This window comes from Agaricus bisporus (genome assembly GCF_000300575.1).
Source record: "Agaricus bisporus var. bisporus H97 unplaced genomic scaffold AGABI2scaffold_1, whole genome shotgun sequence".
Classification (NCBI taxonomy): Eukaryota; Fungi; Basidiomycota; class Agaricomycetes; order Agaricales; family Agaricaceae; genus Agaricus; species Agaricus bisporus.
This window is the reverse complement of record NW_006267344.1, coordinates 1-24942: the sequence shown is the minus strand read 5'-3', so window position 1 is coordinate 24942 and position 24942 is coordinate 1. Positions and strand designations below refer to the sequence as shown.

The 24942-nt window shown below is 46.8% G+C and overlaps 10 protein-coding genes across 10 annotated transcripts; 4 read left to right on the top strand and 6 right to left on the bottom strand.

Annotated features, from left to right (window-relative positions):
* Positions 1–605: 605 nt before the first annotated feature.
* On the bottom strand, positions 606–2156 carry AGABI2DRAFT_189143 (hypothetical protein). Its single transcript, XM_006453708.1, has 4 exons — positions 2127–2156; positions 1658–2078; positions 974–1608; positions 606–919 (listed from the first exon to the last, which is right to left on the bottom strand). The coding sequence occupies exons 1-4, from the start codon at positions 2141–2143 to the stop codon at positions 766–768; spliced, it is 1227 nt and encodes a 408-aa protein (XP_006453771.1). The 5' UTR covers positions 2144–2156; the 3' UTR covers positions 606–765.
* Positions 2157–2965: 809 nt separating this feature from the next.
* Positions 2966–3466, bottom strand: AGABI2DRAFT_196303 (hypothetical protein; the record flags this gene model as incomplete). Its single annotated transcript, XM_006453707.1, has 2 exons — positions 2966–3243; positions 3310–3466. 2 exons carry the CDS (start codon positions 3464–3466, stop codon positions 2966–2968), a joined length of 435 nt encoding a protein of 144 aa, XP_006453770.1.
* A 1301-nt stretch (positions 3467–4767) lies between these two features.
* AGABI2DRAFT_181818 (hypothetical protein) lies at positions 4768–6940 on the top strand (the record flags this gene model as incomplete). The annotated part of the gene is made up of 8 exons (XM_006453706.1): positions 4768–4912; positions 4967–5070; positions 5125–5166; positions 5223–5424; positions 5478–5701; positions 5754–5879; positions 5929–6071; positions 6126–6940. 8 exons carry the CDS (start codon positions 4768–4770, stop codon positions 6607–6609), a joined length of 1470 nt encoding a protein of 489 aa, XP_006453769.1. The 3' UTR covers positions 6610–6940.
* AGABI2DRAFT_147179 (hypothetical protein) lies at positions 6918–7912 on the bottom strand (the record flags this gene model as incomplete). The annotated part of the gene is made up of 7 exons (XM_006453705.1): positions 6918–6967; positions 7017–7061; positions 7119–7200; positions 7259–7419; positions 7477–7591; positions 7710–7726; positions 7777–7912. The coding sequence occupies 7 exons, from the start codon at positions 7910–7912 to the stop codon at positions 6918–6920; spliced, it is 606 nt and encodes a 201-aa protein (XP_006453768.1).
* Positions 7913–7998: 86 nt separating this feature from the next.
* On the top strand, positions 7999–10628 carry AGABI2DRAFT_189141 (hypothetical protein). Its single transcript, XM_006453704.1, has 10 exons — positions 7999–8231; positions 8286–8338; positions 8394–8464; positions 8519–8758; positions 8814–8908; positions 8956–9028; positions 9097–9192; positions 9239–9748; positions 9800–10448; positions 10500–10628. Exons 1-8 carry the CDS (start codon positions 8004–8006, stop codon positions 9292–9294), a joined length of 912 nt encoding a protein of 303 aa, XP_006453767.1. The 5' UTR covers positions 7999–8003; the 3' UTR covers positions 9295–9748; positions 9800–10448; positions 10500–10628.
* A 103-nt stretch (positions 10629–10731) lies between these two features.
* AGABI2DRAFT_189140 (hypothetical protein) lies at positions 10732–12946 on the bottom strand. The gene is made up of 9 exons (XM_006453703.1): positions 12894–12946; positions 12670–12843; positions 12464–12617; positions 11997–12396; positions 11827–11936; positions 11652–11778; positions 11082–11599; positions 11004–11022; positions 10732–10950 (listed from the first exon to the last, which is right to left on the bottom strand). Exons 1-9 carry the CDS (start codon positions 12926–12928, stop codon positions 10886–10888), a joined length of 1602 nt encoding a protein of 533 aa, XP_006453766.1. The 5' UTR covers positions 12929–12946; the 3' UTR covers positions 10732–10885.
* Positions 12947–13020: 74 nt separating this feature from the next.
* Positions 13021–13415, bottom strand: AGABI2DRAFT_62215 (hypothetical protein; the record flags this gene model as incomplete). The annotated part of the gene is made up of 3 exons (XM_006453702.1): positions 13021–13172; positions 13225–13239; positions 13292–13415. The coding sequence occupies 3 exons, from the start codon at positions 13413–13415 to the stop codon at positions 13021–13023; spliced, it is 291 nt and encodes a 96-aa protein (XP_006453765.1).
* A 128-nt stretch (positions 13416–13543) lies between these two features.
* Positions 13544–15313, bottom strand: AGABI2DRAFT_113535 (hypothetical protein; the record flags this gene model as incomplete). The annotated part of the gene is made up of 1 exon (XM_006453701.1): positions 13544–15313. The coding sequence occupies one exon, from the start codon at positions 15311–15313 to the stop codon at positions 13544–13546; it is 1770 nt and encodes a 589-aa protein (XP_006453764.1).
* A 1189-nt stretch (positions 15314–16502) lies between these two features.
* AGABI2DRAFT_175561 (SNF2 family DNA-dependent ATPase) lies at positions 16503–20877 on the top strand. Its single transcript, XM_006454916.1, has 20 exons — positions 16503–16516; positions 16573–16647; positions 16697–16783; positions 16837–16956; positions 17011–17085; positions 17135–17211; positions 17261–17382; positions 17433–17530; positions 17580–18195; positions 18247–18389; positions 18445–18661; positions 18710–18878; positions 18934–19118; positions 19177–19249; positions 19301–19460; positions 19514–19668; positions 19721–19787; positions 19834–20057; positions 20110–20611; positions 20659–20877. The coding sequence occupies exons 1-20, from the start codon at positions 16511–16513 to the stop codon at positions 20770–20772; spliced, it is 3285 nt and encodes a 1094-aa protein (XP_006454979.1). The 5' UTR covers positions 16503–16510; the 3' UTR covers positions 20773–20877.
* Positions 20878–21066: 189 nt separating this feature from the next.
* AGABI2DRAFT_189137 (hypothetical protein) lies at positions 21067–21792 on the top strand. Its single transcript, XM_006453700.1, has 2 exons — positions 21067–21229; positions 21291–21792. The coding sequence occupies exon 2, from the start codon at positions 21390–21392 to the stop codon at positions 21615–21617; it is 228 nt and encodes a 75-aa protein (XP_006453763.1). The 5' UTR covers positions 21067–21229; positions 21291–21389; the 3' UTR covers positions 21618–21792.
* The last annotated feature ends 3150 nt before the right edge of the window (positions 21793–24942 follow it).

Genomic DNA, 24942 nt, shown 5'->3' with positions numbered 1-24942 from the left:
CATATATATCGCCGTCAGTGGCTATGTTGTGTGTGTTTATTTACGCCATCTGGGCCTTTGGAGGGCTTGCAGCCTGTAGGTGCTACAGGTTTGTTCTTCATGAAGTTATTTTTTCAAGCCAAGCTTTTTCAGGCTGTCACCTCGTGTTTTGAACATCACCACATTGATCATGCACTGGCGAAAAGTGTGAGGTAAGACGAAAACGCTTGTACTGTGCAGTTTGAGCTGTCGCACCGCCACAGGGAGCGCAAACCTTGTACAGCCTACATGAACATTAATCACGATCGTTTAATCCTTATCAATACATCCCGCGCAAGTAGTGCGCTCAAGGCAGAATAAGTAGTATATTCTTGAGAGGGAGAAAGAAGGAACGAATCTCAAGGTGACAGGTTTCTTCACTTTTTATACTACTTAATAATACAGAACGTACTATTTATCTTTATCATCAAGAGTCCCCTGTCCTCGTCAACAGGTGTCTGCTCTTCTCCCTCACACCGACTCCATCTTGACAAAAGACACAAAAAAACTGTATTCAAAGCTGCTCGAAATACACCCAAGATTTCCATCCTACAAAAAGAAAAGAAGTGGTACATACAATATACCGAAAAAAAAGAAAGCAACCGGGGGGTATGAAATTACTTACTGCGGAAATAAGTATATATATATATCAAAAAGAGAGGACGACTTTATAAAAGTCACAACAACAAGCGAATGGTCAGATAAGTGAGTGTAATAAAAAACGTGTGTGTGTTGATACAACGGCGTTCAATTTGGCCGACTAGTGAGTGATTCGTATTTGGCATGCCCATGAATCGTCGTGACAGGCGTTGACAACTCGGACGTCGATAAATTCAAATTCAACGTCGAACGAGCGAGAATGTCTTTCGCGGCCTCAGGTCCATGTTGCTGCGCCAATTGCCTTTTTCGGTATCATCAGTATATAAATGGGGTTGATCACCATGTGAATACGCACTGAGCATAGTTATCCATGACAACGGCCATACTGTCCATACTGAGGCGATACGCTTTAGGCATCATACCTTTTCCGAATCGATATGTAACGTGATTTGAGCAGAGAAGGGCAGTAATGATGATGCCGATGTGAAGAGCGATGACGGAAAAGACGACAATGTACCACTTCTGGAGGATTCTGCGTTCAAACGTCATATAAGGAAGCTTGCAACCCGGGAGAACACTGCGTGCGTAACAGGTGGCCGATACGGTGGCTTCAATGAACGGGCTAAAGTAACCGCAACATTGAAGCTCATCTTGAATCCTTAGACGACCGTCGGAGCCCAGACCCCTGGACCATTGAGCGTTGATTTTGCCCTCGAGGTTGAAAGTGCGTTTCTTGTAGGTGATATAACCAGGTGCGCACATAAAGGCAAGACAGATCCAAAGGAGGAGGGTGTACCAAGCGAGGAAGCCGCGGTTGTTGAGGAGGATACCAGCCCAGCCTATCAAGGAAGTAAAGATGCCTAATGAAGCGGCAATAGTGGACAAGACGAGTTCAGGTCGATTGCCTACGCGGACGATATCGGCATGATTCCAGATGTTGAACCAGGTCAGAAGGCAGAATATGAGGGCGACGATGGCGTAGCCAGAGAGCTGTATGAAGAGTGAGAGTAGGGAAAGAGAAGATGAGGAACAAACATACAAGGATGTTGGCAAAGAAGAGAATCCATTTGAACCGTGTCCATCGTGAGCGTCTCCCTGTCCTGGGGTTTTTGCCACCTAGACCACCGGCATCGTCTTCGTCATTGAGACCTGGAATTCTGGATTCACCACTCTTGAAAGCATCGACACCACCGCCGAATTTGGGAAGGCCAAAGGTGGACTCGACGTTGTTCCGTCGTTTACGTGTGCTCCCGCCCAGCATGGCATCTGAAAACTTGTGGGGGACGTAGTTGACGGAGAGAGAGACACCAGTGGAATCTGCGCGGAGGGAGTTGAAAGGACTGGGTGCGAGGGTTTTTGGGGTTGCATAGCCCATGTCTGCGGGGTCGGAGAGGATGTGCCTGGTAGAGGCAGCCTGGGAGTAGGCTGAGCCGGCAAAGGAGTTGCGACGAGAAGAATGACTGGTGGGGTGAATGCGAGACATGGTCGTTGGTGAAAGAGAGACTTACGGGGAAGAGTTATCCATCTGCAAGAGATCGTTGTTGGTTGGGAGGGAGAAAAAAAAGCCGAAGAGGTAAGCCGACGGAACTTTCCATCCAATCCCGGCTATTAAGCGCCGAAATCAAGGGTTGCTGCTTACCTCTCGTTGACCACCACGCTGGTCGAGATACGTGGACCACACCCGCTGCATCAAAGGAGAAGAAAGTAGAGGATTATTGTCTCTCCTTTCCCATACATTCTCATCATTTGTCTCTACTAGTCTGGCTGCCGAACAACATCCCCGTTAAGGTTTCGTGGGTCCCACGCTAATAGCTTGCTATATACACAAAATAGGAGGGCCAAGCGAATCATCTCTCTCCGAATCAACAAATCCATCTCGCGCAGGGTACGTCGCATTGGTCAAAAATGCATGCATGACCTGTCCCATCTTCCACCACCGTCAATTCCACATCCTTAGATAAATAACGAAGCTCACCGTAAAGGATGTACAAGCATACGCCGGAAAATACACCACCCTCGCCTTCGTCACCTCCAACAATCTCGCCATACACATCCCCTCCTGCACGCATATACCCGGTATCTCATAAAGAATAACCCCACTCAACCCAATTCGTTCAATCCGTACAAATCGCCTAGTAGTAGTGGACTTTCCTGGACCCGCCAAGTCAGAGTAGACGCAAACGCTGAATATATGCTTCCAAATTTCACCACTGGGGTGTATCGCACGGGATAGAGTAGTAAATGTAGGATATGTCGGTCGTAGAATTCGTGATACTTGATGACTCCAGGGTAGAGTGTCGTTGTTGTACATAGTAAGTGAAAAAGTGTAGGTGTCGGCTATAAATAATTAAAAGTTATTGGCCAACATGCTGATCAGTTTCCTATGCGCTTCAATCTCCATCCGACGCGGCCGACCAGGAAATACACGTTCCAAGATATATACCCAATTCCCAGATGTATACTGCCACATTCGACAATATTCCCAATGAGAAGGATAAAATCCACCTGAAGCCCAATCGATAATACCCGTGATCGTCGAATCCTCCACCATGATATTCGGAGGTACGAGGTCTCCATGTACGAAATGGATAGCATCGTTACGTGGTAAAAGATGAAAGAACGAATCTAGCCATTCGTCTGTAGAACACCACCGTAGCATGTCTCGATAGTAGTCGTAAAACTCGCTGACACTCGAAAAGGGATGCTTGGGCTCGAACGACGAAGGATAGAAAAAGTTACGGAGGGCCTGGTTCTTGACCGAACAGATGAATCGGGACTTGATGGAAGACATTTGTGTGAGAATGGACGAGAGTTGATCGGCGATGTGAACGAGGTCGCTAGAAGACATAGTATCGATCACTTTCTCAAGTGAAACGCCGCGACACTGTTCCATGCAAAAATACGGTGCTCTTCTGCGGTGATAGAGAACTCGAGGTACGGGAATCAAATGGCGTCGAGCGAAATGCAGGACATGTACTTCTTCACCACCGTACCATTTGAGGAGGATGTCAGGTGCGACAAGGACGACGGTCGTGCATGGGCCACGGTAGATGAGGGGATAAGCTTCAAGGTCCGAGTACGACTTGGGCAGGTTCATGATGAGAGTCTGCATCAATCGTACGTAACTTGACTCCGTACCTCCATCATGGAACCCAAAAAAGCAAGACGACGTATCCCAAACGACATCTATGACCAATTCCCCGACGACGACACCGACAAAACCATCACATTCCAAGCCGACGATCTAGGCTTCGGATCCGACTACAAAGGCAGTCTCACAGACCGCCACGTCATGGTCCACTGGTCCAACGGAACTTCCAACCAAGGCATAGCCATCTCACAAATCATTCAACTTACCGGTAATCCTGGAAACTATGCGTATTATGCGCCTGTGGCGAGGAAACGTACACCGTCGTCGTTGAGTGGGAATCAGCAATTGGATCTGGGGGTGTATACGAGGGTGCAACGGGATAGGATATTGGAGTTGGCGTCGCAAATCAAGTTTTCTAGGAAATCGGTTACCAACAGTTGTAGGACGTGGACGAGGGATTTGTTGGAAGCTATGGTGAAGGATGGTTTGCTGCCGGAAAGCACTTTTGACTATCTTGATCAGAATGTTCCCCTTCGGAAACGCGTGGCGGAAGTGGAATAAATCAATCCATTTGCAGTACTATTAGGATTTCATTGAGGCACACTGGACACATTTCCTGGCGCCGCCGAGAAACCCGTCAAGCTCGTGTGGAAAGAACAAAGTCAATCTGAGGGTTCCTGTCAGCAAGGTTATCATTGGAGAATCATTGGTACGATCTAAAATTAGGACGCCGAATCGGAGCATGATAAGCAGTCCTTTGCCCCGATGTTCAAGATACTGATACTTGAGCACTTTCATACCCGCTTCCTATACTCTTCAGGAAGTTCAAAATACGGTTCCTCTCCGTAGAAAACTTTCTCGAAACATCAAAGCTTTTAAACTACTTGTAGACCTCCGCGCCCGCTCCCACTTCAGCGGAGGCTTTAATCACACTTCTATTGCCATAATTTTGGAGCTGTCATTCCAAATGGCTCCCATCAAGTGGAACTTTCCATGCTTGTTTCGTCCTCAGGGGACACTTATAAAGTTACAAGTCACCGCGAGTGACGCAGAGCATGATGCTTCTCACTCGATTCCCCGTTTTCACGCTAGCTGTTCTTTCGCTCTTCCCTTACGCATCATGGGGAAATAGCGATCACGAGAAGGCTGTGGCAGCGTGTGCCGTATTGAAACAACAGATTCCTCACGCCGTACATTTCCCAGGTATGTGCCCTACCTATTTCCTCGAAACGTTTCTAAAAAATTACCTTTAATCAGGAACTTCGGAATATCTGCAAGATATAGGGCACTATGTGGAAGTGGCAGGACAGAACTCAACATGCGGAGTTGCACCAATGACTCCCGAGGAAGTTCAGATGATTGTATGTTTTCGTTGAATTCTCGACGATTCACTACAACTTTGGCGATACTTTCAGGTAAAAGTACTTGGCAGAGATGACATTCGTTCTCCATTTGCTGTACGTCTCCTGATTTATTTTTGTTGTCGCCCTACTCATTCGGGATAACAACCTAGGTCAAGTCTGGTGGACATGTATTTAACCCTGGATTTTCATCTACGTTTGGGGTTCAGGTCTCGCTGCAGAATCTTCTCGATTTTGATTATAATGAAGACGCCCAAACAGTGAAATTAGGATCAGGGTGGACGTGGGATGCGATATATGAAATGCTTCAACCAAAGAATGTCACAGTAGTTGGAGGAAGAATTCCCGGTGTCGGTATGTCTTCCTTCGGCGTTGACGAACTGCCAGGATGCTTAATGTATGCTTAGGACTCGGTCTTCTTTATGGCGGCGGGCTTTCCTGGTATACCAATCAGCATGGTTTAGCCTCCGACAACGTGGTCGAATTCGACTTAGTGTTGCCAAACGGGACTTTTGTCAACGTCACCGAAACATCTCAGCCTGATTTATATTTTGGGCTCCGAGGTGGTTTGAATAACTTTGGGATCATCACAAGTGTTACAGTAAAGACGTGGCCTACAGGCGATATTTGGGTGAACTTCTATCTTTCATTTGGAAGCAATCCAAGGTAACAATTCTTTGCAGGGGGGAACGATTGCATACTCGATCGAGCACAATGATGAAATCATGAAAGCCGTCGAGGAATTCAGCGTAGAAAATACGGATGTGAAAGCTCAATTGCAAGCTGTTTATACGCTAACCAAAGAGAAGGTTTGCTATTTTCAAGTATCACAATGGTTATTTTTGACATCGTGCACAGGCGTTTTGGCAAATCATATTTTTCTACGATGCGCCTGATTCGTCACCGGCTCCATTCAAAGCATTCCTTTCTATCCCATCGACTAGTGATACCACTGAAGTCACTACTCACAGTCAATTCGTGAAGAACACTCCTTTCCCTCCGTGAGCAGTGCCTTCATTCCCTGATGTATCTTGTTTCACATTTACTCTCCTCAGTGTAGTCGGATCATATCTTCACACAGTACCCGTCCTCCAATATACCGTTCCGGTCCTTCAAGCTGTCGAAACATCAGTAAACGCCTCCTTCGCTAAAGCCCTCAAAGATGAACGATCAGCAGCAACTTTTTATTGGTTCGCTGAACCGTTCTACAATCAAAATTCACATTCTACTTTCCCATCCGCGTTCCCTCATTCCCCGTCCAACCCAATAACACCGTCATGCTTCTGGTATAACTATACATCGCCTGATGACGTCGAATATTTCAGACAATCGATCAAGGATGTTGGGACAGAGTTGCAGACGGTTGTTGTAGAGGAAGGTCAAGGTCGTTGGGATGATGTCAAATATTCGAATTATGCAGTAAAGGGAACAACCGTGGAAGAGGTGTTCGGAGAGAGCCTAGATAAAATGAGGGATTTGAAGAAGAGGATTGATCCGAAGAATGTCATGGGTTTGCAAAAGGAAGGATTCTTGATTTGACCAAGTAATCCTTTCCGCCAAACTACCAGCGCCGTGGTTGATGGTATGATGCGACCTCTGGGACATGATTGAACGGACGTGTAATGAACGTATAACCTGATCTAGGTCGAATGTACTCACACACTATTGTCGTATCTTACAATGAGTTCCGGAAATGCGTGGGTAGATAGTTCAATAGGAAGGTGTTTCCGTCATTTATTTATGTAGTTGTAGCGCTCCTACCTCGGCATCGTTAGGCTGGTTCTAAAACCACACATGTAACTTGCTTTAACCTAATATAAAACCTAACAGACAATGAGGACTGAGGCTTAAGAGCCTGACACCCCAGCAGCTTTGAGCAGGTCGTCAACCTCGACATCTACAGACATAAGAACGAAATTGATGCAGCTATGGATGTAAAAACTTACGATCTTCCGTGTGTTGCATACGCGAAGCAAAGGAACAAACATTTCCTGAGTAACGTATATAGTAAATTTGACAGATAAACCAGAGGCAAACAGAAATCTTACCGGGACCAAAAACGAACTCCCCACCCAACTGAGATATATTACCTTGCTTACCCAGCAGGTTCGGGTTTTTCAATGGACCGTTCTACAATATAGTATAAACAACCCCTCCATACGAAGCTAAAACAAAGCGCAAGTCGTACCCAAACACTCGATAATATTCCGCTGACGGTGCTCTTCTTGATATAACTCCGCTTTTTTTCACCAGATGGGGTGGTCTCCAAATTTTCGATGTTCATTCCCAAAGCACGATATAAATTTCGCGTCGGATCAGTGAATATGTCTCCTTGAAGATTCGTTAGCGCTGTAGAGAATGGTTATATAACCCATCGGTCCTTGCATTCACTGAACTTGTGCTTACCAGCGTAACCAGAGCCTTTGATGGCTTGCCAATCCCCGCAGCCAACAACCACTACCTTGACATTTGAGGAATCTAATTTATCTTTGGGGATGTTGGCCAGAGCGGTAACATACTCCTGTTTAATGTTCCTAGGTCAGTAACCTGCCGGTGCGGTCTTGAATTCCCAAACCTGACATCTCTGTATAAGTCATCAGAGTTAGTCACTGTCATTCAACCTTGTATATAGAACGTACACCACAGAAAAAGTGACCTAGAGACGAGTCAAAAATACGTTTTTCACACTTAATGAGAAAGGCTCACGGATGAAAACGATAATCGTTTTATTGGCGGAGTAAATTGAGGAAAACTGAACCTCGTTGCCCTGGCTATCCAAGACATTACAGTCCCCCGCTTTCTTCAGTTCTTCTTCGCTTGGTAAGTGCCTAGGGTCCGACATTGAGTATTGTGGTGTGTGACCGGAGACAACGAAGCTTGTGGGAGGATACTTATTAAGACTTGGTCACGCGTGATTCTTTGTCCTTCCACATATGTCACCAGCGGCGGACGATTTCGAAGGCCAGGACGCGCTTTTCGAAAAACATAAGGAAGAGCCGGTCCCTCCTGAATTGACAAGAGCAACGCAACGACTCGAATTTCCTCCCTCCTATGTCGTTGTTGGCGCTTACCGGCTACTGACTGATGAAATCCTCCTAAAACCTACCTGGGACAAGTGCAGGCATGCCGCTAGGCGTGGCGCTATTGTTGGGGGCATTTGGGTGAGTGGTCAGCCAGTGTAACAGAAAAATGAAGAGTTCTGATCAGCTACATAGGCTTTGTTAGCTTTTGGTATTCAGAGAAAGTTCATTGAGATGTTTCTCAGGAAGTACGACGATACCACGAACTTTCAACGTTTTCTACTTTTTCTGATGTTCTTCAAGTTCACCAAAGATCACTGGCCTCTCAACAAACACCATGTTTGGCTTTCAGATTCCATTCAATGTCCATACCTGTGCGAGCGCCATGCAGTGTTTCATCTTGACATTGACATTGACACAGCCACTAGACGCTGCTGTCCTTCTTATCGGTGGCCAGGTGACGACAATAATGCGCTTCTTTCTCCGCCGCAACATGGCTATTGCAAGGGACCGCGCATGGACATATACCGTGGAATCTCGTGGAAAAGGGCCCGATTTCTGGCAACCATACATCGAGGAATGGGACCAACCACCGCCCATTACACCGGAAATGTCGACCTTTGACAAAGTCATCAGCACTTGGCTTGGGCGCTTTGTGTTGAAACGAAGTAGGAAATACCAGTCACCTGCTTTCTCTCATCACTGACCAGCTTTTCCGCTTAGTTCTCTTATTACCTTTCGACTTTTACCCTTTCATAGGCATAATTGTATCCGCGTGGCTCAAGGCCCTTGGAACATCTCGGCATCTCCATCGACGTGTAGGATATGCTTCCCGCCGAATCTTTCGTTTGCTCACTTTCTGTAGTACTTTGAAGCAAAGAAAATGACGGATCATCAAGTCACAACTTTTATAGAAGAACATAAATGGGATTATCGTGGTAAGCTATCATTGTTTTCCTTCCATCATTTTTTCGCTTCTCACGTCTTGTTGTACAACCACACACAGCCTTTGGGTTCACGGCGGCCCTCCTAGAAGGTCTGCCCATCATCGGCTTGGTTTTCATGATTTCGAATCGTGTAGGAGCAGCAATGTGGGCTCATGGTATGTACTCCTGCCCTTTTGTATTGCGATATATTCACTTCGTTAGATCTGGAGAAGCATCAACATTACGTTGTGAATGATCGCCGGAATAAGAAAATATAAACTCTTGTTCACTTGTTTAGGATGGCGTCGGCGCCAATCTGTCCACAGCCTTTGTAACGACTAGCAACCACGTGTGGAGGAGCAGTTAGGCGATGCTTGTTCTTTCGATTTCACCTATACAGCATGTCATTCTTCTGAACCCTTGACATAGAATGCGGTGTCATCTTTCATACAACATAGGCGCTTTGAAGGAAGCATGTGTACTACACGTTGCACCAGAACCTCCGTTAATCTATTTAAACCATCGTCCGCTCATGTTCTTGTAAAGACTTCCCCCATATCTTCCAACCGCCACCTTTTGGGTTCCTCTTAATAGCGATGGGTTTCTTTGGGAATTCGAGCAATTTTATCATCGAGGGGGACAACGTTAATAAGCCACCCCCTAATATCCCGGAGTTAATGGAAGGCGTAGCGGGTTTGGTTCGTCGCGTTACAAATGACCTACCGCCCGGCAGTAAGTTGATTTGTTCGATTCATAAACATTTTTTCAATTATGAGTCCTTAGGTCATTTTCGAGGCACTCTACAGCCCATGGACGGGAACATGTCGAGTTACCTGAAGGCGGAATTATCCCATAAGGATGCTCTGTTACAAGCAATGAATGAACGGAAGGCCAGAAAAGCGGAGGCCGCAAGGATAGGCGGTATGCAGTACCCAGGTGTTGGTTTTCGTGAAGATTACCGCGCACGAGATGGCGGTGCCACGGAGCCTTCACGAGCTCCGCAAATACCTTTCGGTTCTCACCCTGGTTTCGGTACTCAACAAGGGATGAATCCGATCATGCTACCTGGCCCATTGCCTGTAGACGTCTCGCTGCAAGGCGTTCCAGATGTTCCGCAGGGGATGAATGTCCAAACTCGAGAATTCCCTTCTTATCATCCCGTTTGGGAAGAGAACAACTATCCAATGAATGCTAGCTACTTTCATGGCTTCCACTCGGCGCAAGGCATCCCTGGTTCCTACATACCGTCTGCGCATCCACCATCAGAATTTCACTATCTAGCGCCTCCACATCCCAAGGTAGTTGAATCGGATGAACTTGAGGAGGACGAGGCCGAAGCGGACGAACAGTCAAACTACTTCCGCAAACGAGAGTCACGACCTGCATGAGTCAAAGCGAACAAGCTCCTTCGCCAGAGAACACTACTATAAGAGTAGGTCACATATCAATCCATCCAATCCACCTTCTCTAATAATCAAAGTAGCGGTCGAATTTGCCGACTGCCTTGTAGATACAATCATTTGTAGCCATGGAGTTCTGCTCCCCTTCTTATCATCACGCACATATCTACATAGACACGATTCGACAGAAATATACCAGGGTTGTCCATGAGAGGGTTTATTTTCAGTCGACGTAAACCTTTCAATAGGATTAAGGGCGGTTTGGCAGCCATCTAGCACCCGCGACTCCAATGATCAACGACACGGACATCAAATCAGCCAATTATCAACAGGTTCCTCAATGATTCCGCCTGTTACGAGTCTATGGCTACTCTACATTCTACTCTACAGTCCCCAAAAAGATAATTTCGTATGAGCACTTTGAACTTCTAGGTCCATTCTATGGCATTGTATGATTGTCACTCTATCCTTATTTCTTGTCTTCTTTCTTTGCGTCCTTGCCCCCGCTAGCTAGCAGCGAACGTCCGGTCATTTCTGCATATATGTGATTAATACTGATGAAGGCCGTACTAGGTAGAAATCCATACCTTCAGGTTGAGGCACCCCCTACAAATGGCCGATCGCGTCAATGACAATCTGACAAAGTAATCACTTGTAAAACGCACCATAAGATCCAAAATGGTCGGGGCTACATCACATAGTGCACCTTCCTCTTCATCGTTCTTGTCGTCTTCTTTAAATTTCAACTGCTTCGGATCTCCAGACATGATGAAGGGAACAACATTCGTTGTGTGCGCAGTAAAAGGTGATCCATTTTCCAAATCTTTCATCTGTTCAGCGTTACCATGGTCAGCGGTGATCAGAAGGATGTAACCCGCAGCTTCCGCAGCTTTGTAAACTTCTCCGACAGCCTTGTCAGTAGCACTGACAGCCTCCACCGCAGCATCATAGACGCCGGTATGACCAACCATGTCGGGAGGTGCAAAGTTACACATGACAAAGTCATGATCACCCTTCCTGAGAACGTCAGCAACCTTTTCCGCGACTTGCAGGACGCTCATTTTAGGCTCTTTGTCGTAGGTTGCAACCTTGGGAGAAGGGATCATATGACGCTCCTCTCCTTCGAACTGTTTTTCAACGCCTCCATTGAAGAAGAACGTAACGTGTGCATATTTTTCAGTTTCTTTAACAAAGCGGCGTTAAGTAAACTTCAGGACAGTGATCTCCGGACTCACCAGCTATATGAGACTGTTTAAGACCCTGCTTGGAAAGCCACTCCGCGAGGACGTTGTCCATCTTTTGCGGTGGAAAAGCGACTTTGAACGGGAATCCTACTTTGTAAGCAGACATGGTTGCAATTTCCTGTTTTATTGTCAGTGAAAGAAATTCGAGTAAGATAACTTGCATTACCAGGTCTTTGGGTATCTTGGTATCAACGACGTCTTCGAGTTGACCAAAAACAGTCGCAATCTCACGCATACGGTCAGATCTATAGTTGAAGAAAAACATGGTATCTCCATCTGTGAACCACACAACATTAATCTACTCATTAACAATAGGAAAAAATCGAATATACGTACCCTTAATGCGGCCCTCATCGCCATTGACAATGATTGGCTTCAAAAATTCGTCTGTAACGTCTTTTTTATAGTTCTCTTCGACTGTGTTGATAGCGCCGTCCTGCCCCTTGCTGTCTTCGCCTACTCCATTTACAAGACCCTCGACAGCGATCTTGATGCGTTCCCAGCGTTTGTCCCGATCCATTGCGTAGTATCGCCCAGCGATTGTAGCAAGGCGGCCATAGTCTTCCTTCTTCATGAATTCCAACAAGTCCTTGAGATACCCGGCTGCTGATCGAGGGGCAGTGTCACGGCCGTCGCCAAAGAAATGGACATAGGTATGAGGTACGCCGACCTCCTTCGCAGTCTCTAGGAGAGCGAAAAGGTGGTTGATATGGGAGTGTACACCGCCATCCGATATCTGAAGACGAGAACGATATCAATCATGATGGTGTGATCGGAAAAAAACGGGGAGGTCCAGGACTAACCAGTCCCAACAGGTGAAGACGCCCATTACCCTTCTTGGCGCGCTCAAAGGTTTCTAGGAGGACAGAATTCTTGTGGAATTGTCTTTTCTTGATTGCCACGTCTATACGGACGATATCTTGCCAAACAATCCTCCCCGCACCGATGTTGAGATGCCTGGAATAGCAGATTGAAAATAAGGCGCGGTAAGGAAGCATTTGTAACGCACCCTACTTCAGAGTTGCCCATGAGACCGTCGGTGAGGCCCACTGCAGTTCCAGAGGCATGAAGGGTGCGGAAAGAATGATCATTAGCGATGCTATCCATGTTCGTAGTGTCTGCAGCCTCGATGGCATTGCCGTCTAAGCCTTTCTTTGCGGCAATACCCCAGCCATCGTGAACTCTATTCACAGCTGAAATAAGATTTACGTCGTTCGCAGATCCGAAACATACATGAGGCAGACTTTGCTTTTTGCTCGAACAGACATTGATGAGGAAAGAAGATGAAATGGAATCGATCAAGTAAAATTGATATAATACTGATTTAGCGACTACGTTATCATTGATGATGTCATTATCTCTACTTGTCCGCCACGGGGAAGTCGCTTCCCGTCGCCCCCTTGTACCCCTTGCGAATGGAGTCACTGATGGTTTCGTCTTTGGCTTGCTCAGCCGCTCCCTCGTTATTCTGGGGACCTTGGCCCATGAGGTGCTGCTGCACAAAATCAACCCCTGCTCGCGTCAGTATCATACATTCATCGTGTTACGCTCCAAGTTGAATTACCTTTGTCAAGCGGATCTAGGAAGTATATCAGACGACTGCCGAATTTATGCGCAGAGAGACAGTGTACCTTCTTTCTTTTCTCCAGCTTGACCGCCACCAAGCGTCTCGTTGACCTTGCCCATGAGACCTCCTCCTTCTTTCTTGGTCCCTTGACTTTCGTTCTGATTCTTGTTACCGCTCAAGAAATTCATGGTGTGATGGAAGTCTTCCAGATGAACCGTAGCTTCTTATATAGGTACGGCCCACAGATGAGACATTTACATTTGGATAAAGTACGTCATTACTGTTGGTGTCGCAAGGAGTCGGCCCCACTATATCATTATGTACCAGAGTGGTTATGACTATCTACGAAACCAATCTGACTATGGTATCGTACAGGGGTCTTCTTCAACTGACCCATTAGAATGAGGTCATGAATATGATCTGTCTGCGCCGCTCGTACTACCTCGTCCAGATTCAACTTCTTGGGTGCGGGATTACCCTGACTCCGCAGGGACGTGTACACCAATCCAACCAGATACAATACAAAAATTGCGGCAGGAATAACAGCGTTCAACCACCATCTCTGTCTATTCAACTCTTCCACACCAGCCTGAAGCTTCTGAGAGGAAGGAATACTCGTGGGAGCCGTTTGCGTTATCCCATCCAACATGGCTATTGTTGTCTCCTTCCACAGCTCCTGCGTAAGCGAGCAATACCTCTCCGCGTCATTCCTTGATGGCACGGGGCCCAAAACTCCACCTCGACATGAGATATGCCAAAATGCAGTTCCTACACCGCCCCACCAGTTGAGGATTGCATTGTTTACCGAATCCGCCACACAAGTCTCGGAGCCTGCTTCATCGCTACACCCAGAAGTGAACGCCGCATTGGCATTCAAATAGTCATATCCTGCCTTCTTCGGCTCCTCCGGCACCATCTCCACCCAATGCGTGCAGAAGGCGATGTGCATCCCACCATCCTCGGTCGCGGTGGCATTCGGAATGAGTCCGGTGGTGTTGCTCACCCACAAATACCTCGTTACGGCGGTGTCGACAACATGCATCGCCACGTGCAAACTCATCTTCGCATTGGCGATGTATTGCCTATCTCCGACGTTTATATACCATTGATGCAATGGTGAAGATTCCGGGTCGAATGTATAATTACTATATCCTTCGCATTCGAACCGCCCGGATATCTTAGGTCCCGCTGGAAGAGCGTTGGTGGCTTGAATGCTCCTGTCGCCGGGTACAACTAGTGACCCCCGCAGGGCTCCTCCATGACTCTTATCGCCATCCAAAGCCCATATAATCGACTTTTGAGTCGCCTTCAGCTGTCCATCACTGTTGAGATGTGACAGACTACTATCTGGAAACCTCGAGGTTGCGTTATACGTAAAATCAACGACTTTCGTCCCACTCTGCTTATCGATGGACAGACCGATGATCAACGAAATTGCTGTATCGACACCCAGGAGTGCAAAAACAAAAATAGAGAGGAGACGATTGTGTTTTCGGAACAAGAGGAAAAACGCGTCGGTGACACTACCTCTGATAGCGCCAAGGTTCAGGTCAAGATCCTTGACCGTATTGCCCTCATGCATGAGGATAAACCACGCTTGATATGCGGCCAGTTTCAATATCCCAACCGAGGCTATCATCAGGCCTGCCTTCAGCCAATAAGACATAAATGACTGAAGTAGCTGGAGTGAATTTCCGTTATTGGGGTCATACGAATTTTCGCAGGTTGCAGAGGACGGGCACGTGTGAATTCTTGGAAAAATAATGACTTGAGTTAACCCGATACCTAAGAGCATGAAGAAGATACCGCCAAAAACCCAGAGTGCAGTTGTAGAGATGAGATAGAGCAAGACTCTCCATCGAGTTGTCACGACAGAATCGTCAAGGGGCAAGTGTGAATCGGAGAAGCGGGCAGCCATTGGGATAGGCGACGCGGTTCGAGAGATGTCGATATGTGTCGGCAGGGGTTCAACGGGCCTTGGAGGAGAGCGAGCAACCGCATCATAGAGAGCGGCTGTTGGATCTCGAGCGCTTTGCTCGACTTGTTCAGCTGACAACTTTCGACGATTTGGAGCTAGTGGCGTCATGAGAGTTCAAAATTTGAGCTTCAACAAAATATTAAGTATGACTTAAGTACCGGAAAACCGTGAAGGGCTCACATTCAAGTTGCGGAAATGTATCAAGGTAGCTTCGAGAATGGAGGGTCAGTAAGTATTACCGCCGCAAGAATGAGTAATGAGCATAGGCTGAAGTTCTTCGCTCTTAAAAGGCATACCGGAAAGATTGATCAATCTATCAAATTTTAAGCTCAATTATACTTTCGTGGCTGACAGAACTTTCTTCAAGGGCGCTGGTAGCTACGGTTTGCCACCATCACTAGGGGCTCTATTGATTGTTTGATTTGCAAGTAGAACTGTCAAGACCTGACCTTTTTTTTTACTAAGTACCCCATACGATCTGATTGGCATCAAACTAATCACTTGAAGCTTCAGATGATGGTTATCTTGCGATATTCGGTCTGGTCATCAACAGATGCAGGAGTATGGCGATGGTTCGTTTGCATGTGAGCCAAGCGTAGTTGCCTTCGTGAACAGAGGATCACAAATCGAATTCCAGCCGCGACACATATCATAAACAGATAGATTCTTATACTCTCGGTATAGCCGGTATACTGTAGGCAGAACCAGAACTACGAAGGATTTTGTATAGTTGAATTTACAAACGTCTATCCGTGCCGCTCGAGCCTCGCTGCGCCTGTGTATAATACAACGCTATCCGCTTTGATTTTGTTAGAGTATACAAAAACCAGTAGTAAAAGGCGGTGATTTGTCCTGGTCTTAGGACCAATGGTCGTATAGCGAGTGAAGAGGACAACTGTGGAGATGAGAGTGCTTAGATGAAAAACCGACCGGAGGAATATCATTAGGCAGAGAGTGGGTAAGGAGAAGTGCTGGCATAAATCGGTCTTTGTTGAAGGAATATTAGATTATCTTGAATCACCATGACAGCCTGTCACGACCGTTCCCTGGCAATTCCATATCTGAGAATTCTCTGATGAACCGAGCTGGCGGACGGTTTACAATATCGACCAACGCAAGGACATGCAAGCGGTTTTTCACCGGTGATTGAGAGTACTTTGTTGGCTCGCCCCTTGGCGAGGGAATGAATTTCAGGAAGGGCAATGTGCTGGATCGACTCAAGGAACGCAGTACATTGATGGCATCAGATGTGGTCACACAACGCGTTACGTCACATGCCACCCATCATCGCTTTCAACACCGACCATGAGCGTATGTCTTTTTATTCCTCATTTGTGCAGAATTATTGCTCACAATAGCTGTAATAGCAATTCACTGTTAGCGAGCTCAAAGACGACGACATCCTCAGCGACGTCGTTCCCAGCAACATCGTCTCCAGACAGGTAAGGCTCAACTAGCCTGACAGAGGCATATGTCATTGACTTCGTTCAGCCTAGTCAAGGTGCAGACGGCGAGAGCGAGTATGTCGACGAGGGCATGGAAGAAGATGAACTTATAAGCGAGCCCGAGGAGTCTGAAGTGCGTAGAATGTCACTTCTTTGCTCCGAGTTTTGACATATATATCATCATAGGGGACTTCTGCCGTTCAAACCCAGGAATCGAAACGTGTCGCGCGGAGGATGCAGAAGCAGCGACGCAAAGCAGACGAGAATGAGCTGCATAGAAAGCGCGAAGAGATGGATAAAACCAAGGTGCGCTGCTTTCCTTTTGCCATGAAATACCGGGACTCACCCATCCTTCTGCAGCTTGCCGATGCAGTGAAACGTTACTCCTACCTCCTCGGACAGACAGAATTATTTAAATACTTTGTCGACATTAAGGTGCGTTCGTCGCTTTCACTCTATCTATTGAGCCTTACCAGCCAGTTAGAGAGCTCGGGACCCTGAGTATGCCGCTTTGATGGACTCCCAGCCCAAACCAAAAGGCCGAGGGAGAAAGAAGGCCGCGTAAGCTACTATCATAACTAGCTATTCCTCATTTAACTCATGTTTTCAGTAGCGGCACAGATGCTCGTCACCGTCGTTCGGAGAAGGAGGAAGACGAGGAGCTTTTAAAGGATGGGGAGCTTGGTATGGATGGAAATGACCAACCGTTCGTGTTCGAGGAGTCCCCCAGCTGTACGCCCCCCTCATTATTCCCTTTGGATGTCTAACTTATCGTCCGGTAGTCATTGATGGTATGATGCGTGCATATCAACTGCAAGGCTTGAATTGGATGGTCTCCCTTCACCACAATGGCTTGAACGGCATCCTTGCTGATGAGATGGTAAGCCGTCGATATTGTCACACGTGTTCCATCCACTCACATTTTCCAGGGTCTCGGCAAAACACTCCAAACTATCTCCTTCCTGGCGTATCTCAAACATTATCGTGATACTTCTGGTCCACATCTCATCGTCGTTCCCAAATCAACGCTCCAAAATTGGGCTCGCGAATTCTCCAGATGGACGCCTGATTTCAATATCATTACTCTTGCGGGTACGAAGGACGAACGAGCCGAAATCATCTCAAGCCGGCTCCTTCCACAAGACTTTGAAGTCTGTATCACTACCTACGAAATGTGCCTCATCGAGAAATCCGTACTCAAGAAGTTCTCATTTGAGTACATTGTCATCGACGAGGCTCACCGTATCAAAAACGTGGATTCCATACTTTCACAAATTGTCCGCGCATTCACGAGTCGAGGAAGGTTGCTCATCACTGGAACGCCATTACAAAACAACTTGAAGGAACTGTTTGCCTTGTTAAATTTCATCTGTCCAGAAATCTTCGTCGACTACAAAGACCTTGACGATTTCTTGCACAAGGACTCGACAGGAACGGACGAGGAAGAGGAGAAAAGTAAGAAGGTTGTCGAGGCCCTGCACAAGATCCTTCGTCCGTTCTTGTTGAGGCGCGTAAAGTCGGACGTGGAGAAAAATCTTCTACCCAGTTCGTTGTTATCTTTCGTGCTATCATCATTCGTTTCTAACCAACTTATAGAGAAAGAAATTAATATATACGTGGGCCTTTCGGAAATGCAACGCAAATGGTACCGATCAGTCTTGGAGAAAGATATCGACGCCGTCAATGGGCTCACAGGGAAGAAAGAAGGAAAGACACGGTTGATGAACATGGTCATGCAGGTACGTCGATTTCGTGCTCTCTCCCTTGTCTGCATATTAATAAAACCCCCTGTAGCTACGTAAAGTAACGTGCCATCCATATCTCTTCGACGGCGCTGAACCAGGTCCGCCCTACACGACGGATGAACACCTAATCCAAAATTCTGGCAAGATGATGATTCTCGATAAACTCTTATCGTCCATGAAGGCAAAAGGATCACGAGTTCTGATCTTTAGTCAAATGAGCCGCGTTTTAGACATTCTAGAAGACTATTGTCTCTTCAGGCAATATAGTGCGTCCTTTTGGTTCTCTTCCAACCTCACTCTGAAATGTTTTATAGAATACTGTCGTATCGATGGTGGAACGGCTCACGACGATCGTATACTCGCAATTGACGAGTATAACAAACCTGATAGCGAAAAGTTCATATTTCTTTTGACGACGCGTGCTGGTGGACTCGGGATCAACTTGACAACAGCGGATATCGTTGTTCTCTATGACAGTGACTGGTACGCTCGCTTCTATTTTCGCATGGAATGCTTTTGCTTACCGATGGTGCTATAGGAACCCTCAAGCGGATCTACAGGCAATGGATCGTGCACATCGTATTGGACAGACCAAGCAAGTTTATGTTTTTAGGTTCATCACAGAAGGAAGTGTCGAGGAAAGGATGCTGGAACGCGCCGCTCAGAAGTTGAGGTTGGACCAACTTGTCATCCAACAAGGTCGTGCGCAGCAAGCAGCAAAAGGTGAGTTTGTACATCAAGCTATGTGTTTCGGCACTGATGGTGTTGGGACATCTCGTAGCTGCAGCAAGCAAAGAGGAATTGTTAGAGATGATTACACATGGGGCGGAAAAAATAATTAGCTCGAGCGACGGGTAGGTGTTTCTTTCGTGCACAGCTTATAGGTCTAATAATACTTTATATAGCGTGCTTGTGAACGACGACATTGAGGAGATTATCCAACGTGGTGAAGAGCGAACTGCGCAGCTCAACAACAAGTACGAAGGTCTCAATCTTGAAGACTTGAGTAATTTCAAGTCAGACGCCTCGGTGCAGCAGTGGGAGGGTGAGGATTTCCGAACGGGGGTACGGTGTTTCTCTCTCTGCCTATGTTTCATTGCTGATTGTCATTATTTTAGCGCAAGCAACTTGGTCTCAACCTCCTTTCGTTATCAAAACGGGAGCGCAAGTCGAATTATTCGGTAGACAGCTACTTCAAAGATACGCTTCGGGCCGGGACGTCGAAGATTGAAAAAGCACCCAAGATGCCCAGGGCGCCGAAACAGATTGCTATGCGAGTTTTTTTTTACATCCTCACGAGGAGAATCTGCTAATCTGATGTTTAGTCAAGACTTTCAATTCTTCCCTCCCGAGTTAGCTGCTTTGCAAGAGCGCGAGCTTGCCGTTTATAAAGTATGTTGATCGCCTGTCACTACTTGGCATCAACTCATATCACTAGCGTCTGAATGGTATCCCTGCCGTTGCGCGTGATCCTCAAAGTGAAGATGATACCCCGGAAAAATTAGAGGATGAACGGGCTGCTGCGCAACTTTTTATCGATACGGTGGAACCTTTGACAGAGGAGGAGGTGGCGTTAAAAGACGAGTATGCACAAAAAGGCTTTAGTGACTGGAGTCGGCGTGACTTTCAACAATTTATTCGCGCCTTGGAATCTCATGGCTGGTACGTGTTACGCTTATATGCTACTTATTTCTGTTCGTCAATTTTTCACCAGGGATCAACCGATGGACATATATGCCGCAGAAATTCAAGATAAGACGCCGGAAGATATGGCCGCCTACTATAAAGTGTTTATCAAGAAGTGGAAGACTCTCCCTGAATACGAGCGTATCGCTCAACGCGTCTCTGAAGGTGCCGCTAAACGTAACAAACGCGACACGCTCGAGTATCTCCTCGGCAAAAAGATCAACTCTGTGCAGTACCCGATGCAAGAGCTAGAGTTGAACTATCCAACCACGAAAGGGAAGGTATACAGTGAGGAGGAGGATCGGTATCTCCTTTGCCGGTTGTTCCATTACGGGATGCAGACGGAGGATGTTTATGAAAGAATTAAGAAGGATATTACGGAGTTTCCGGTTTTCCGTTTCGACTGGTTTTTCAAGAGCAGGACACCGCAGGAGTTGCAAAGGCGGTGTAATACGCTTTTGACGATGATCGAGAAGGAGGCAGAGCTGGAAGCGCAAGAGGAGGCTGCGAAGAAGCAGCCGAAAGGCAAGGTGGGTCTGTCTTCCTCGCTCCTTGGGAATATGCTAATCAGTTGCAGAAACGTGGCATTGATGAGGTGGTCAAGAGTGAGAAGAAGGATTCATCGAGGCCTGCGACGCCCTCCGTTTCGACGTCTTCTACAAAGCGTTCAAATAAGAAAAAGAAGACATAAGTAGCGTCCAATCCATTTGTGTTACTTCATGTTTCTTTTAATTCGTTTAGTTTCAATCGTAGAGTTATTCTAATGTCTTCATCTTATTCATTTGTTCTCCGAAGTTCAATGTGAAGGCTGCGGGTCTTTTTCCCGTTGGTTGAGTCATTCAGTCATCGAAGTGCGGGAGGAATGATAAGGTGGATTATCTGGGGATTTACTTCTAAGCTTATCTGCCGACGCATCAATGGCTCGCATATCATAGCATACTTATAATTAACCACACACAATACTCGTGGCTGTGCCTTGCTCAACTTGGAATCCAACAACATCATCTCAAGGCTCGCGAAGCCATCAACAGCCGCTTCACCTTTCTTTCTACTTTAAACTTTACAGGACGAGCGCCTTGGGTTGCAGATAGATATGAGGCAGTTTGATGAGAATTGGGCTCACGACAAACAAAAAGATCTAGTTACTGGTGAGTCCGACTACTATTCAATTACCTCGACCAGAACTTACCGCAAACTCTTCATATTCAGATCTAATAAACCACGTGTAAAGTTGGGAACAATCGACCAGATATCCTCATCACATAATTGCAAGTCTTTGCATTATTCCAACATCCTCTCTTGTTGCTCATGCCACGAACCCTGCTCTCAAACTCGCTTGACCCCCATCAGTTCACCGCCGTCGCCGATACCCTCCGTGGCTGGCTCAGTCAGCTCCATTCTCCGTTTGCTTGCTCCGTGTGTGGTTACCTCGGCAACGCGTTCATGTCCTACCGCATCGACACAAAACACTTCGTCTGTCCGTATAGAACTCGGGATATATTCCACGAAGAGGAATGTTGCGCCATGACAGATTAACACAACTCCAAAGTCTGTTCTTTGGCTACCATCATTCTACAAAAGAGCTATGACATCTCGCAGCGGAGAACAGGCTCGTCGACCGAGACAACCGACCCGTCGGTTTGGCAGGTTGGGAATGTGCGCTTGGATGCCTTCGTATTGGGAATTGACTGCTGGCGCGTGGGCGAGGAGGAACTTGTCGGGTACTGAAATTCGGGCCACGTTCCTGTGCGATGACTTCCGCAAGATACTGATGAGCTCTGAGTCGAGCGGAAGACGTATGCCCCTTATTGATCTGCTTTGTCTCGGGCTCGTAGTATAACTGCTATGGCTATCTTATTGATGTGTAATCGGTTCACATAGTTAATAAAATAAAACCGGCTTCTTGTTGGCACGTAGCTACTCTTTTGACGACCTGTAGACTATTCGGTACTGATTACACCCCACTTAATCGTCGCGTCGTGCCCTCGTAGCGCTCCACTTGTATCGACATTCACTCCCGAAACCAGTTCGCAGAATCATCTTTGATTCGTTGCCCTACACACTGTGAGCCCCCAAGTTGCGAGAAAGGCGGAAGAAATACTGGAACTAAATCATGTCAATTGTAGAAGTTCGTTCTGAGTATTTTGCCAAGTACCCTAACTAAGTTAGGTAATCTGCTTCCAATAAAGACATCACCAAATCAAAGGATCACGGAACTATTTGTTCCAAGTTTCTCGACACGACTCGACACGAAATTTAGCTTATGGCTTATATTAATTTATCACAGAACACTTTTTTGAATTTGCAGTTGTTTGTCACATAAATTCCATCATATTAATATATATATATACATAACAATAATGAGTATTAGATACAGCGAAAAAATGGGGGGTTAGGGGCGGAGGAGAAACTACGAGCGAAGCGAGTAGTTTCGACGACGGGGCACAAGGGCTGGGAGGGGGGACCTCCGAGCCTGCCCTTTCGTCTTTAAAGACTCGTCAGGTGCCATACGTCATAAGGGCCAAGACCTCGGACATCGAGCATCTGACAAGCCGATCAGACTACTCGCCTCGCTTCCAAAGAACGAGGTACAATACAGAAATAACTACCAATATAAAGAGTGGATGAAGGACCGGAATAGATAGAACTCACCTGGCTCCGGTACGAGGTGCGCTGTCTTCCCAGGGAAGACAGAACGCGTGAATTCTAAAGATAGTTATCTTATCATATGACATAGATAAGCGCGCACCTTAATATAGCGAGTTGGCGCCGACACGTGACCTGTGGGAAAAACACCCCTTCCCAACCTGAGGGTTAGGGGCGGAGGAGAAACTACGAGCGAAGCGAGTAGTTTCGACGACGGGGCACAAGGGCTGGGAGGGGGGACCTCCGAGCCTGCCCTTTCGTCTTTAAAGACTCGTCAGGTGCCATACGTCATAAGGGCCAAGACCTCGGACATCGAGCATCTGACAAGCCGATCAGACTACTCGCCTCGCTTCCAAAGAACGAGGTACAATACATAAATAACTACCAATATAAAGAGTGGATGAAGGACCGGAATAGATAGAACTCACCTGGCTCCGGCACGAGGTGCGCTGTCTTCCCAGGGAAGACAGAACGCGTGAATTCTAAAAGTAGTTATCTTATCATATGACATAGATAAGCGCGCACCTTAATATAGCGAGTTGGCGCCGACACGTGACCTGTGGGAAAAACACCCCTTCCCAACCTGAGAACCCAGAGCGTGAGAAACACGGTTAGGTCCATTAGCGGTTAGGGGTTAGGGGTACACACGTGGTTAGTATGTTGTTAATCCAGTGTCGGATATATTAAGGCTTACCGCGAAAGTGTATTGCAATGTCCGTCTAAACGGATTAGAGCACTCGCAAGGTAATAAACTAGACGACTTAATTACAAAGTAACTAAACATAAGAAAAATCCCCGTCCCCAGCTGCACGCGGTTGCATAAGAGGCGTATGATTGGATGCGTTCATCACTAAAGACGAAACTCCATCCAAACAAGAGTTACTGTCCAGCACCCGGAACTAGCACCGATAACGAATTACAGGACATAAGTCCCCACGTCACCGGGTAGATTTACCCAGGGTTTACCCGGCTTCACCCAGGTAGGACAGAATAACGCTAAAGGACGGCAGAGCCTATCAATCAGCCCGTTAAAGAAATCTAATAGCCGGCAAACCAGAACCGCGGAAAGACACGGCCTAGATCTTTATTACAGGAATGTATTCAAATGTTTAGCCACATGTCCAAGGTAGTTTGATGGGATGGATCCCGGTCGACGTCATCTTTACGATGAAGGACCTTCACTACTTGGCGGTCGTGACGCATCAAGACAGATTTGCGCCATGCGGCGGCAAGATCTATGATTTCCGTAGTCCTCTTTTTAGACACTAGGAATCGGCGATCGAGAAGTCCGAGTTTGTCAAGTCTATAGAATTGGCCATACGCACCTTCCCCTACCATACTAGGATGATACTCCGAGCCCGGAGGCAGAGCACCACCGTTTTGGCGGAGGTTAGATAGTACGACGTTCCTAAACTTGGTTTTCGACACGGCCGGATGTAGATCTTTGATCGTATCGGCTCGGCCGAAGGTCGAGACGCGAAGCGCCTCCAACCACCCGTTCTTCATCTGTTCTTCTAGTTTTCGAACGTTAAAAAAGTCCCAGGATATGTTATATTCGCTTTTTAGCACAAGCACGTCAGCCCGTGGCGGCGAGTTCTCTCTTAATCTCGTATCCCACCGTGTTTGGTAATTTTGTTTTAACCAAGAGGCGATTAACATAGGAGGATAGCCACGTGCGATGTAAATGTCCGCAACTTCTTTACACGCATCCGCAAAATCGTCAAATTGCGAGCTAAGCGTAGCCATCCGGCTCAGCTCACCGATGAATGTGCCTTTTTTGACATACAAAGGGTGAGAACTGATCCAGGGTATCCGTTCAAAGTGGTTCAGCGGTTTCCGGTACGGCTTCCATTGAAGTCGCTTACTTTTATCGAAGTAAAGTGTCATATCCAGAAACGGCATAAATTGGTTAGACGCCGACCACGTTAATGTACAGTCTGTGAACGTAACGCCCTCTCTAAGTAGATTAATAGCGTTGGCTTCGCTTGTAGCATAGACCAACGCAAGGACGTCATCAATGTAGCGTCCATAGAACGCCACATCGGGAGATTGTAATACTTCAGATCTTAATTCGTGCCAAACCCCATAAAGGTTTGCCAAATCGGGGCTACTAGCTACCCCCATGGCGAGGCCACGTTTCTGTTTGAAGTATTTCCCGTCAAACTGACATAATAGATTATCGTCCGCTGCTGATAGACATTCCATAAACAAGGGT